Source organism: Diospyros lotus, chromosome 8 (assembly GCF_014633365.1).
Source record: "Diospyros lotus cultivar Yz01 chromosome 8, ASM1463336v1, whole genome shotgun sequence".
In the NCBI taxonomy this organism is placed as follows: Eukaryota; Viridiplantae; Streptophyta; class Magnoliopsida; order Ericales; family Ebenaceae; genus Diospyros; species Diospyros lotus.
The window spans coordinates 4,753,584-4,766,911 of record NC_068345.1 but is presented as its reverse complement, the minus strand read 5'-3'; the positions used below and the strand labels follow the sequence as shown (position 1 = coordinate 4,766,911).

Genomic DNA, 13,328 nt, shown 5'->3' with positions numbered 1-13,328 from the left:
CATTGGGTTACGGTGACACCCAATAATGGGGACGGGGCATCACATAGACGCGGTAGAAGCCATTACCGTGACTGAGATATGACCCTAATCTTTAAAGTTTCTTGGCTTTCCTAATTTATTTACCCATGCTCTGATACTATGTTGTTAACCCATGAACACTGGAACACACTTATTTATGATAGGAAACACAAGCGCGCGGATTGATCAAATAGAAAAACAAGAATAATAATAACATAATTGAAATGTACAAAAAATATAAACCAAATCACTCGAGAGAATACCAAGTTTATCCTGGTTCAAATCATCTCTTAAGATGACATTACATCCAGCCTTTAAATCCCCTAAGAGTAGTCTTCTTTTGATTTGAATGAATCAGTATAACATATTTCCACGAGTACAAATTAGTCACCCTAAGATTTTAAAGAACTATCAAGATCTAGCATTTCCTCTCATATAATATTGCACTTACGAATCATGCACCTGTGACTACCCCATGCCCTCTTATTAATAGAGATAAAAGATGAACAATATAATGTATTTTAATCAGGTAAGTTATTGCCCATTTTATCCCCCCCCCCCCCCCCCCCAAAAAAAAAAAAAATATATTAAGTTACCGTTGAAGACACAATCGATTAACTGATTGTCGCTTTGACACTTGACTTATTTCAGTGATTTCTAAGGAACCTACTTAATGCAAACTAGACAAGAGCAACCATGAGGTACGAGGTCATTGCATAGCTCATAACATTTGCATTTTTGAGGGTGAATAATTCTCACGAGTAACGACAGTAGGGTGGCTAGTGGCTGCTGTCCAACTTTTCTTAACTTTTGAAGCAAAGCGTTGACCAACTTCCTGGAAATGCCAAACGCAATGGTGTGAAATTTAATTTAAATATTTAAGTTTTATAATTTTAATGATAAAATGCCCTTTTCTATTAAATATTAATGGTATCTAAAAACATGTTAAAATAATCCACATTTAATCCTTATAAAAAGATCCAAAACTCTAACTAAGAAAGAGTTAAAGATATTTTATTTCTCTTCGTGCCTAAAACATTATCACTGTCAAGTCTTTGTGAATCCTCGTAGTAATTATACAATTGTTTTCTTATAATAAAAAAATTCATGAATTCGAATAATAAAAAAATTCTTTACACAAAAACAAGAGATATATCTGTATTAATATGATTTTTCCTAAATCCTTACAAGATTTAGAGTTTCATGTAATAAGAAAGCTCATTTTATACGAAAATTTAGTAAAAGTATTTATTTGTCCTTGTAGGTCTACAGGTACCATTATATATATATATCTCCCAGATTTTCAGCTAGCTAGGTCTTCTGTGCATAGAGAATGGCATCATTACCATTATCATCATTGGACAAGTACAGATCTCACTTGAATGGAGAGGAAGAGCAGAACACACAGTGGAGGTTTGGTGCTCCTCCCAACTATGACACTGTGAACAAGCTCTTTGAGGAAGGCAGAACAAAGGTAATTAATTGTACATATGAAATTAAACTTATCTGATCGTATGCTTCAATTTCATCTTCTTGTGTTGCATAAACACTGTCTACAAGTCCAGGTATGGCCTGCTGGTTCACTTGAAGAGAGAGTTCAGAACCTTGTGAAAAGCTGGGAAATGGAAATATTCCACAAGACAAGTTTTGATGATAATAAAACACTTGATCCCAACAAGTACACAGTCAGCCTCAATGGTATGTAATATAGTATAATCCCTGCTAAAGCAAGCTAGCTAGCTAATGTTTCTCAGATCATAGCCATAGCCGTATCCACCATATATGAGAATCTAATATGTGTTTACCACTTGCTAAGATCGGGCCACACACCAGGCATTCGAACTAGATTTAGCAGATTAGATCACATCAATCTTTATCTGGTTTGAAGAGTTGTCTAACAGATTGTTAATCATCCTAAGGAAGGAAAGCTATAACACTGGAAGAGAAAAGGAAGCTGGGGGGAGGCTACAATTCACTGCTCCAAACCTCTCTGCCGGAGAAGTTCAGGTGCTATAACCCGGCTGAGGAAACAGAGGATTCTTCACACATAGCATTCACAACAGCTTTTCCTCGGGGCTTTGCCCTCGAGGTTGTTCAGGTGTATTCGGGGCCACCGGTGATTGTTTACAAGTTCAGGCACTGGGGCTTCATGGAGGGACCTTTCAAAGGGCATGCCCCAACGGGGGAAATGGTAGAGCTTTATGGAATGGCCATTTTTGAGGTATCTTTCTATCCCATGTCCCTTACAAAGATAACAAATTATCGATTCTTCTAGCAAGTTTTTTTTATTCTAGTAAGTTTTGGAGCAGTTGGATGAACAATCGAATAAGATCGTGAAAATCGAGTTCTTTTATGATCGCGGAGAGTTGCTGGGAGGACTTACTAAGGGTGAAGCGTCCGATGACTCCACGAAAGAGGTTCCTTCAAGCTGCCCCATACTGAAGAACACAGGGTAGTTAGTTCTGGACATGGAACTGCAAAACTTATTACAACAATTACAGTCGGTGAATGTAATTTAAGCTTTTGGCAATGATTCTCAGATCCAGTTTCATCTAATAATTAAGCCAATGAACCTTCTTGTTCTTAGAGCTTGCTGGCTTGAAAGTTCAATGTTCCTTCTGTCACAACCGCAAGGATCCCAGGATATAATTGTTATTATAATAGTAGTTAATTTACATGAATTACTATATTGTACTCAAGATTACTAAGAATAATTGTATTTCTCAATTAGATAGGTTGGAATAACCTATAAATAGGCGAAGAATGTATACTTTTAAATGGATAATAATTCAATTCAGCTTTTCCTCTCATCAATTTCCCTCTGAATCATCTCCTGTTTTACTCTGCTCTCTCTATCTCTTCCTTTCTCTGTTTTGATCTGCAACTCTCCCTCTTTTCTGTTTATTATCTTCTCTCATTTCTGTCTAATTCTTCGTCCAATCCCTCTGTTCTTAGTCTTAATTTTCTCAGATTTTTTCGATTTCCAATCCAAACTCTAGGCTAAATCCTAGGTACCTTAGATGAAAGTCTGCATTCATTGAGTTCAACCAACTTCTGCCGGCTCATGTTGACTTGACCACAAATCAAAGATGACTTCGCGGCTGAGGTTATCCACATAAATGATGAATGGTTATGCCAAAAGTATCCAGATTCAATAAGATAATAATCCGCTTTAGATCCATTTTTATCTGAACCAGATTTCACAGATTTTGATCCGTGCTACAAGAGGGTACTCAACCAATTAATCCAACCTGGCCACTGCCCAGTTTTTTTCTCTTAATCGTCCATGTTTGTATGTTGAAATAAACTTTTGAGAAAAAATAGGGAATCAAAACGATACTAAATCTATATAAACAAAGTTTTGTACACAAATCTGAAAAAGAAAAATGACGGTGCATTTATATCCCTATAGTGAAAACTCACTCAAATAAATAATAATGGCAAAAATGCCACTTTCACATTATTTTGTGAATTTTATATTTAGAGAATCTACAAAATGGCAAATGAAGGAAAGGAGGTTGGTCGTCCCATGAACCCAATGTTTCTTTTGGCATTTCCGTGACGCTTTATCATTTTTCAACACTTACTTTTGGCGTTTCTATTATAGATTTTGGTGGGTGCTCTGTTGTGGCTCATTCTTTTGGTTTGCGGCAAGGAGGTCTTTATGGGATTTACAGGTTGGTTTAGAATAGATTGACTCCAGATCAAATCCAATCCATTGATAACCCTAAACCATGTATCCACCGTCTTGTTTCTGTCTATTGTTAGCAAAATGAAGCAAACCAAACCAAATTAGCTTGGTGAAATCAGTCCAATTCCATCCCAAGATCGATTAGGTTATAGGAGAAGAAAAGTGTAACCAGCGAGGATCAGTTCGGTTCTATATGACATACTATATGAAACAGTGGCGTTAGAATGATGGATCAACCTTCTTAAAATGAGGACTAAGAATCAGGGTAAAAAAAAAAAGTGACATAAAAGAACCTTTGCAAGCTCATAACTTTTACCATAATTGCATGCGCCAAAAAAGTGAGAGATTCAATTCAGAGAGCCAACTCAGTGAATAGTCCATAAACATCTCTTTCATAACCAGACAAGGGAAATCAGTTTCATTTTCTCATTTGCTATACAACGATGAAAATTATTGTTGGGTAAAGCATCTAATTGGTATGATTTTGAGGAGATATAAGCTATGCTGTGAATTAAAAGAAGAAAGAAAAAGAAAATGTTACCAAATCCAAGGAAGGGACCCTGTATATGGGGCTGCACCACAATATCTGAACAATCCTTCAATTTCAGGACAGCCATCAGGATAAGGAATTGACCGGTGAAAAGGATCCCTTCCTAATTTCTTGCGGTGAAGTGAACCTAAGCACCCATAGGGGTCTTGTTGAAATTGAGCCCTCACGAGTGCTTCACCTTTCACAGCTGCTTCTCTTGAAGTTGGAGAAGCCGGTGTGCCCGAATAAAAGAATCTTGCCTCTGGAAACCGAATTGCAGAGCGGTGCAGATGTGCAAACCTCTCCTGCTTGAAATCGTAACTCACAACCTGGTACCCATATAAAACAAAATTATAATGAACTAGGAGACAATTTGATTCCGGACAGGATCAAATTAAGTGATAAAAAACAGTAGCAACAAATAGAATAGAACTATCATGAGATTTTCAACTGTGTAGATGATGACTATGCAGGTTTGAGTAAAGGAATTTTTTAAGGATGCCACATTCGGAATCACAACATACTGGCAAAAAAGGTAGCTGAGGTGCGACTAGTTTTATGTTGCTATGCAGGTACATACAACATATCCAACTTTTATCCCACTATGTGGGTCGGTTATATGAATTCTAGACTTTTACGTGGGTTACGCTCCAACAAATAGTTTATCTAGAATTCATATTTAGATCCAACTAGGTTTTACGCTGGCTGTCGGCTACCTACGCAAGTAAACTAGTCAAATTCCAAAGAATGTATTATTCAGCAGTGACAGGGCAGGTCAAGCAACTTGGACTAGGGTTGTGTAGTCAACAAGGTTTATAATCTAGCTACCTGATCTTAGTCAGACACATTACAACACGAACAGTTTGAATTTCCATGAAATTCTGCTAAGCAAGGCCCAACATGCCATTAGGCAGTGCTGCAATGGCACATGCAGGAAGAGCCAGAAAATGAGAAGTCTGACATAAGATAACAAGAAAAGCCACATCACTAATTAATGAGGTACATAGTCTTAGGGGGGCAAGAACTTAGAATGAAATTTTGCACATCTAATCCCAGATAGTCGGGCAGAGCATTCTATAAGCACATGGGTGAACTGAAAAAGAGCATATATATATATATATATATATTAGTAATTACATGATATCATTGTGGGGAGAGAGAGAGAGAAAGATAGAGGCATAATAATTGGCTTGGCAAAAACCAACACAACAATGAACTAAATATAGATCTGGTGTTAGTCTATTTATAAACTGTGGGCCAAGTTGGGAATAACGTTATATCTCGAACTATGAATCTTAAGTAATAAAACTTATATGCAAGAATTTGTTTAATGTGGAGACCCTCTATCATGCAGAATACTGTGAACATGTTCAGCCTCTACTGAAATATAAGGAATGCTAAAATGACTAGACTTACAGTTATGTTAAGAGGATATGTGCCAGTAAGTTCCCGGAACCGGCAAACACTAAAAAGAAGATTTTCAAAACTGTCTCTCGCATGTTCTTCTGTGAGTGCCCTCCATCTCACATTTTCTTGGTTGCCTACACAGACAACATCAATGGTCAGATTCAGAAGGAATAAAAGAAGTATTTCAAAGAATTGATGGGGAAAATTTAGGAAACAATTCATGGTTTTCTTTCTTTCTTTTCATGTAACTCTTATGTAGTCATCGCAGAACTATTGCAGCAGGAGAACTCAATTTCCAGCATAGGGGCCTAATCTCTAACAAACGATTTTATGTACAAGGCATGGATTTGCTCTGCCACATTGACTAACCCCATAAAGTAGTAGATATTAGTAAATTAAAGGCACTTTTTCAATAGCTTCTGAAAGCTTTTGCCAGCTTAGTGGTGTAGGTACTAAGAAAACCAGAAGCCAACTGATATATTTTACATGTAAAAGTCTACGTTTTTAGTCAAGGAAAGAATCTATTATTTCAACGCCGTAGTTTTCCTTCCACTTCATACAAATCCAAGTGCCACCTGCAGATCTTCCAGGATTGGCATAAACAGAAAAACTACAACAGTAATATGACTACAGAACCAAAATGCCAAATTCCATAGACAATATGCTGCCATGGCACTACTTCCTACAGCAACACCATAACCATGAATCCATCTAGTAGTACATGATAGACTTAACAGCTTTGCCCCCATCAATAGGAAACATCCTCTACCACCTAAGCCACTCATACTGTTGCCACGTACTCCTCTACTCACATCACAACTAATTACCAAACTAATCATACAACTGTTGTCTGCTGATCATTGTCAATCTGTAATCAGCAGCATAAAGTAAAACATTTTCTTATGATCATGTATGATTCTAGGATCCAACCGAAAAGGTGACACAAAGAGAGGATAGTGAGCAATTTTTGTTTTATTCTGTGATGGAAGGAAGGCTACATCAAGGTAGATCTAGTATGAAGCTAGTAGGTATCCAATGATTCTATTTTGAAGTACACATGATGATAATTGACTCAAGACTAGCATCTCTTGTCCATTCTTTCCTTTCTTTTTTGTTCCTCAAAATGCTCAAAGAACAACCATGTTGCATGCAAAACACAAACGTCATTGGAGAAAGATGGTCCAGTCCTTCTATCTCTAGGTTATTGAAGTTGACTGTCATTCAATTATAGTTCCATGTTATCTTTCATCCTCCTTAGGTGATGTCATCAATGAAGCAACATCTATTCTTTACCCTTTTTACACCTTGGAAATGCAAATAATACAACTGATGCCCAAGTTGTTGATTTCTGAATATCAGCACACTAGCTGTAATTTATTCTTTAGTCGACATAGGACCCCTTTTTCATGCCAATCTGAAATCAAATGAGATATGGCATTACTATCTAGTAGTTAAGGACAATGTGCAGCAAACATGATTGAGAAATCCTGGTTTTATCACATCAATAGAGGGAATAAAATATATATTTCACATTTTCGAGCACTATAACAGTACAAGACAACTACAAACGGGGATAACAATCCCCTCTTCCAAGTTCACTCGACATGGTGATGTGCTGACATATTTGAGTTATCCCCAATAACCAATAACCATTAACCATTTTCCTCATTAGGACTTCAGGGTTCAACTCTTAACTTCAGAATATTGATGGACAACAAAATTACTCAATTATGATGATAAACACATGCAAATGCATGATCCCAATATCAAAAGTAATGGACTTGGAGTTCCTAGTATAATAAAAGTCTTCCTAGAATTCATCAGCGAACACATTTTTTCTGTTCTAACAAGGTAGCTAAGTAAACACAGCAGCGAAAACTAACCACGGGGGAAGGGCTTACCAAACCATCCTCGTGATTCAGCAACAGACCAGTAGCTCTGAGCCTCACTCCGGGGCCCTGCATCTTTCCGAGTCTCGCCACCACTGAACAATAGCAAGGCCTCACTATCTTTAGCAGCAATTTCCACTCCCTCTTGTATATGTGTCACAAAAGTAGCAGCCTGGCCTGGATGCTTCTGATAGGACTCCAGAAACCAAGAATCCTCCTTGTCAGCCTTCTCACAACTGTTACTCGTATAAATTGAATGCCCGGCAACCATTACAAGATTCCGAAGCTTGGCAAACGGATATGTATCAGAAACCACATCTAATTTCCTATAGTCACTCACCACTCTGTACTGGCTCTCATAAAGGGACAGAACTGTGAGAATTGTGATCCCAAACAACAGGGAAATGAAGAAAACCAAAACTGGGTGCAACTTGTAATAGTAATAAACACGGTTTATGAGAGATTTAAGCATTCTGAAAGGAAGAAACAGGGACTTTCTTGGCTTCCTGGCTTTTTTGACACTCCCAGCTTCTAAATCAAACTCACCTCTTCGGTGAGCAGCGAAGGACTTGGGATTGGGACTGCCTAGATCAAATGAATAACTTCTCATGATACAATGAGTCCAATCGATGGGTTGGGAAGTTGGGGCAAGTGAAACATATCCACATGGGGAATTTACACGCAACAATCAGTGGGATCACGAGATCTGATTTCGAGAAGGAGAACTAGAAAAGCCAAACCAACAAATCATGAATTTCTTCGGAAATCGACTGAGAATCAAGTAAACCCAGATGGAATTTAAAGAAAGACTGTAGAAGCGTTAATTAAAAACCCAATTACAAATTGGATTCAGATATTGAACCAGAAGATCTTTGAAGATTGAACTTACAGAAAGGGAACGAGAAGGTGAGCGAATTCGAGGGATTTTCGGAACTGTCCGTGAAGGGCCACGAAGACCCCAAGTTTGCAGAGACTGAAGACTCGTCAATTTCTTTTTCCTTATTTAGCTGCCATTTCCAAATCCCAACTTCTTCTCTCCCCCTCCACAACATTTCTCCACATGGCGATCACTCCATATTCAATGTTCCTTTCTTTCCTTCTCTCGAACTAATTATTATTCTTATTAATATTAATTAATAATAATTAGGAACGACAAGCTAGTAATAATTATATTAATCAAGGTTTATCGTGTTATTATTTAAAAATAATATTTTTTTTTTTATTGTCATTCTCATGGATAATGAATTTATACTCATCTTTTTAAATTAAAAAATTCTATTTATTCTATTTTTTATCTCAAATTCTTAATCAAAATTTAGAATTATTGCATTTTTAAAATAAGACCATCTTTGAATATGGATTTTATTTAATTAAATTTATCCTAATTGTAAATTTTTTTTCTTTAAATAAAAATTTTATTAAATAAAATACTATAATAAGAAAAAATATTTTATATAGTAGTTCTATCAAACACGAACTACTAAAAACATTATCATCAAACATCTCCAAGCCCAAAAAACAAGAATTAAGGCAAACTTTGAGAGACTACAAATAAAATCAAATTCCATTAATATCTTAACTTGAAGCATTAGAATGACAATTCATGCTAATATGGGCATTGATATGAGATTTAAACCAAACATATAGTTAATAATTAAGTTAGATCTAAGCATTATTAAATATAAAGTTACTTTAATATTGTTCCCGCGCACAAATCAAATGATTGGGTCACGATAAGTTAAGATTTGCATTATTAAGTCGTAAGTTCAATTTCTTGTCTTGTCCAGTGAGTTAAAATCTCTACCTATAATTTACCTCTTCTACTACTAAAATTGAGTACACAAAGCTATGAAAGCCGCACAAATATCATCATCCCAAATATCATTTGTATTAGAAGATGTCTCTTTTGAAACATGAACATAATTATACACGTGTTCCTATTCACAGGAAAGGAAAATTGGGTCAAACTCTACATAGCAAAACTGCATACATAACTAATATATATATATATATATTTGTACATATATCTCAGTAAATTTCTTTTGGCTTCTTATGTATAAAATCACGCCTGATTGATGATCAGGTGGCCTTTAACCTATCCAAGCCATGGGAGCTCTGCAAGATCAAGAGAGGTCGTAATATATATTAATAGATCATTATTAAGTTAATGACCAAATTCTAATTGAAGAAGAAGATAGAAACTAGGTAGGGCTCACCAAAATAGAGTGATTTTGCTCAAGAAGAGGCACAAGCAGTGAGATTAGGCTCCGCATTTCCTCCTTCAGACCATCAACACCTTCTTCATCTTTGGCCTTGAGTATGTTGATAAGAGTTTTATTGTCCGGCACCAGTTTAAGAGCAACCTACAAGCGCTGTATTAATTGGCCATAGATAGGAATCGTTTTGCGAACAAAAATTGATTCATGTGGCCGACCCCAATTACAAGATTAGATTTTGATTCTTAAGGGATACATATATATATATATATATAGGGTTCGTGTGTTCTTGCTGTTATTTCTGTTATATGGTGTGTTTTGATACGGGTTTTTATTAAGGGGGTTAGTGTGTACTTTGTAAGCAGCGGAAGAAATCCACCCGTGCCATGGTCTTAGAGCGACATCGTATGCTTCTTCCACAGCTTCATCCATATTCCTTTCAGAATCCTTCACCAGTAATTGCAGCAATGCTACAGTAAAATCCAGTGATCTGCAGTGTAAAACTCAATTTAGGATTCAATATTAACTGTGTCAATTAATTAAACCGAAGAATACGTGATAAAACCTGCTATGAATTAATGTTCATTTTATGAAGTTTTGGATGTATACAGAAGAAATTAACTATATGGGTGGTTGTTAATTGAGGAAGGTGCAAGAATTATTAATAAATGGTGCAAATAGTAGTGCAAGAAACAAGCTCAGCATTTTCTCCTGCAAAAATGAATAATTTTCTCTCTGCTTCTCTTACTTTCTATTTTATTTTCCCTGCGGCCAAACGTAGCTTGATCAATCAATTAATTACCTGGTAAGCCAAACAAAGCCTCTGCTACAGCTATTGCTCTTTCTGGCATTGCCTTCTGCGGCCTCTTTCTTCAGTATCTCAACCAAATTTGAGTACATCGAAGGATCAGATTCATGCACCTTCTCTAATCTCTGACCCACATCAACATAAGAAAAAAAAAAAAAAAACTTTATTTTTATTAAAAATATTTAACATTTTTTAAATTACAAAACATTTTAATCAGTGACTTCTTTTGACAATGTTAATATCAACCCATCAATCAAAACCCTTAATTGTCAACAAGAAAGTAACTGATTCATGAGACATAGTAAATGGACAAAAATACCCACACATTACTGGGACCATAGAAAGAAAAGGAAGCAAGAATAAATGCAACGAATTAGGAGCTTTATTGCCTTGAAAAAGAAGTCCAACATGAACATATGCGGGTGTAGTTTTCTGGGGTGGCTTGTGGCTTGTGGCGTGCACATATCATGAAAGTGACAGACACATAGAGTGATAGATAGATAAGATAGATAGATGGATAGATTAGCTTGAGCTCCAGTTAAAGCTCATCTCTAATTTGGTTATATATATCCCTAATTCCATATGAATTTATACCTGGATGTTCTGATCCATGTCTTGCCTCAGAACCGCCATGGTTGGCCCTATCTTATCTGCAACTTCAAACGCACAATTCAGTAACCACACACGCATATATCACCTTTAATCATTCAGATCAACATAAAACTTCGTAAACGGGGAATATTGCCACCTATAAATACGCTTTTGACATATATAACCAAATCACTGTAGCCAGTTATAGAATAGTAGAGACTCAGATGATTTCTAATTTTTTTCGTGTAAAACTATGTTTAGTGGAGTATTCGGTCTTAAGAGGATCATCAACATAGATATTAACGTCGGACTAATTCTAACAAAATTGTAAAGAGAGAGAAAGAGAGAGAGAGAGAGAAAGAGACCGAGAACTTGGAGCAACAAGCTACAGACGTAGAGGAAAGGCTTGGTGGGGACATGGGCAGCATCATCGTCAAGCACATGATCTCCGGTTGCATCAGCAGGTTTGTTGGCTTTGGCAACAGCCATGGACAGCTCTTCAATGGCGGACCTGATCTCTGACTCTGAACCCTTCTCCATCTCCCTCCTCTTCATTTCAATACCTCCTCTTCTCTCTCTATCTCTCTCTCTATATGTGTGTGTGTGTATATATATCTATCTTCCTCTCCTCTCCTCTCTTGATTCTGCAATATCCTCATTATATAATAATGGCCAACTGGGCTCTGTCTGATCCCCCATAGATTATCAGAATTCCACTGTTTTGACTCTCTAAGCGAGAGAGATAGAGAGAAGCTTCGATGGAATGGAATCTTTAATGGGGAAAACTCTGAAGCTCTCTTATCTAACTCCAAAATTGAAAATTGAACAACAATTGAATTGATTAGAGATGTATATGATGGTGACGTTGCGTTGGACTTTGGGGTTATCGGCTGTGAGAGGCAGCCCCTTGCTACCTGCCACATATATTTGATCGTCGGTCGCCCGTCCGAGCTCAAGTGGGGCCGGCCGTGCCGGAAAATGGCTCGTCGGTGGATCTCAGCCGTCTGTTCTTCATCCTTCATCATTCATCATCTGCGATTGATGGCGAATATCGAACTTCCAAGATTCGACCACCCCCCATTTACTTCTCTCATATTTTAAGAGTCCTAATGATTTTTGAATTGAACAGTTGGCTATTAATTAATCTTGATTTCTAGTAATTTAATATATCTTCTTTTGTATTAGATATATGTTTCCCATTAATTCCATCATTTAAATTTTAACATGATTCTATTTTTATGAAATATTGTCCGTTTTAATTTTAAAATATATATATATGTGTGTGTCATTTTTTATGTTTTGTAAGTCATAATTTACTATAGACTCATGTTAATATGATATTATTATAAATTATATTCAAATTTTTTGTGATTTGAAATGAGAATTTGTCTCGTATACTTTCAAATTAATTCTTATAATTTAATTTTTTTCTTAGACACTCATTCATTTTTTATTTAACTCTATTACTTAACTTTAATTAAGTTAATTAAATATTAAATAAAATAAACTAAATTTATGAAAACAAAATTAAAAAATTAAAAAATGATACCGCTTGAATGGATAAAAGAAAACTCATCCTAAAAGAGAGAATTCGTTCTTGTTCTATCTTTTTCTTTTTATTATTTTTTGTCACGATAGTCAACCATTCTCTTTCCTTTAACTATCCTTTTCTTTTTTCTCTTCGTCTCTCTCCGACGATGGTTGATGGGTTCCTTTAAAACCCATTGTGAATTATTTTAGCAGAAGATATAATTTTTAATTTTTTGTTATTTTTATTTTGTTTATTTAAATTTTGTTTTAATTTTACTTAATTAACATTTAATTTAGGATTCAAGTAACAGAGTTAGTCACACACAGGATGTTTAAACAAGAAATTTAAACCACAAGCCCTTGCAAAGCTATCTTTAAAACATACAGGTCTCTATGCAAATAGGCTAAACTATGAGGAGTTTAGTGCAATTTACCCTATTATTATATATGTTAATAATATTTTTTTAAAAAGTTATATAATTATTTGCTTCTCATATATTTTTCTATTTTACATTTATAAGGATATTTTATTTATATTATATATTATATATTATATCAATATAGAACGTGAATAAAAATATTAAATTTAAGCATTCAACGAACCCACTCAATAGATAAATGAAGGAAATTGGAGCAGAGGGGAAGAAAA

The 13,328-nt window shown here is 35.7% G+C and overlaps 3 protein-coding genes across 4 annotated transcripts; 1 reads left to right on the top strand and 2 right to left on the bottom strand.

Annotated features, from left to right (window-relative positions):
- Positions 1-1,322: 1,322 nt before the first annotated feature.
- LOC127808779 (pathogen-related protein-like) lies at positions 1,323-2,604 on the top strand. Its single transcript, XM_052347389.1, has 4 exons — positions 1,323-1,492; positions 1,584-1,716; positions 1,938-2,239; positions 2,328-2,604. The coding sequence occupies exons 1-4, from the start codon at positions 1,352-1,354 to the stop codon at positions 2,472-2,474; spliced, it is 723 nt and encodes a 240-aa protein (XP_052203349.1). The 5' UTR covers positions 1,323-1,351; the 3' UTR covers positions 2,475-2,604.
- Positions 2,605-4,030: 1,426 nt separating this feature from the next.
- LOC127808778 (uncharacterized protein C57A10.07) lies at positions 4,031-8,609 on the bottom strand. The gene is made up of 3 exons (XM_052347388.1): positions 7,547-8,609; positions 5,655-5,779; positions 4,031-4,567 (listed from the first exon to the last, which is right to left on the bottom strand). Exons 1-3 carry the CDS (start codon positions 8,142-8,144, stop codon positions 4,247-4,249), a joined length of 1,044 nt encoding a protein of 347 aa, XP_052203348.1. The 5' UTR covers positions 8,145-8,609; the 3' UTR covers positions 4,031-4,246.
- Positions 8,610-9,398: 789 nt separating this feature from the next.
- Positions 9,399-12,019, bottom strand: LOC127807284 (glycolipid transfer protein 3-like). 2 transcript variants are annotated; one of them, XM_052344998.1, is made up of 6 exons: positions 11,515-12,019; positions 11,153-11,208; positions 10,553-10,620; positions 10,105-10,240; positions 9,751-9,897; positions 9,399-9,649 (listed from the first exon to the last, which is right to left on the bottom strand). In XM_052344998.1, exons 1-6 carry the CDS (start codon positions 11,702-11,704, stop codon positions 9,614-9,616), a joined length of 633 nt encoding a protein of 210 aa, XP_052200958.1. In that variant the 5' UTR covers positions 11,705-12,019; the 3' UTR covers positions 9,399-9,613. The 2 variants fall into 2 exon arrangements, with proteins under 2 accessions (XP_052200958.1, XP_052200957.1); XM_052344997.1 differs by having other exon boundaries at positions 10,553-10,683; positions 11,515-12,014.
- Between the last annotated feature and the right edge of the window lie 1,309 nt (positions 12,020-13,328).

What these genes read in the sequence shown, in the direction of transcription:
- LOC127808778 (XM_052347388.1), bottom strand. Translation starts at nt 8,144, where the DNA reads ATGAGAAGTTATTCATTTGATCTAGGCAGTCCCAATCCCAAGTCCTTC. An exon ending in TGAATCACGAGGATGGTTTG is followed by an intron (nt 5,780 to 7,546) that starts GTAAGCCCTTCC and finishes TTGTCTGTGTAG; the next exon opens with GCAACCAAGAAAATGTGAGA. An exon ending in CATATCCTCTTAACATAACT is followed by an intron (nt 4,568 to 5,654) that starts GTAAGTCTAGTC and finishes TATGGGTACCAG; the next exon opens with GTTGTGAGTTACGATTTCAA.
- LOC127808779 (XM_052347389.1), top strand. Translation starts at nt 1,352, where the DNA reads ATGGCATCATTACCATTATCATCATTGGACAAGTACAGATCTCACTTG. An exon ending in GTACACAGTCAGCCTCAATG is followed by an intron (nt 1,717 to 1,937) that starts GTATGTAATATA and finishes AATCATCCTAAG; the next exon opens with GAAGGAAAGCTATAACACTG. An exon ending in ATGGAATGGCCATTTTTGAG is followed by an intron (nt 2,240 to 2,327) that starts GTATCTTTCTAT and finishes GTTTTGGAGCAG; the next exon opens with TTGGATGAACAATCGAATAA.
- LOC127807284 (XM_052344997.1), bottom strand. Translation starts at nt 11,704, where the DNA reads ATGAAGAGGAGGGAGATGGAGAAGGGTTCAGAGTCAGAGATCAGGTCC. An exon ending in GGCTTTGTTTGGCTTACCAG is followed by an intron (nt 10,241 to 10,552) that starts GTAATTAATTGA and finishes TTTACACTGCAG; the next exon opens with ATCACTGGATTTTACTGTAG. An exon ending in TTTCTTCCGCTGCTTACAAA is followed by an intron (nt 9,898 to 10,104) that starts GTACACACTAAC and finishes CAGCGCTTGTAG; the next exon opens with GTTGCTCTTAAACTGGTGCC.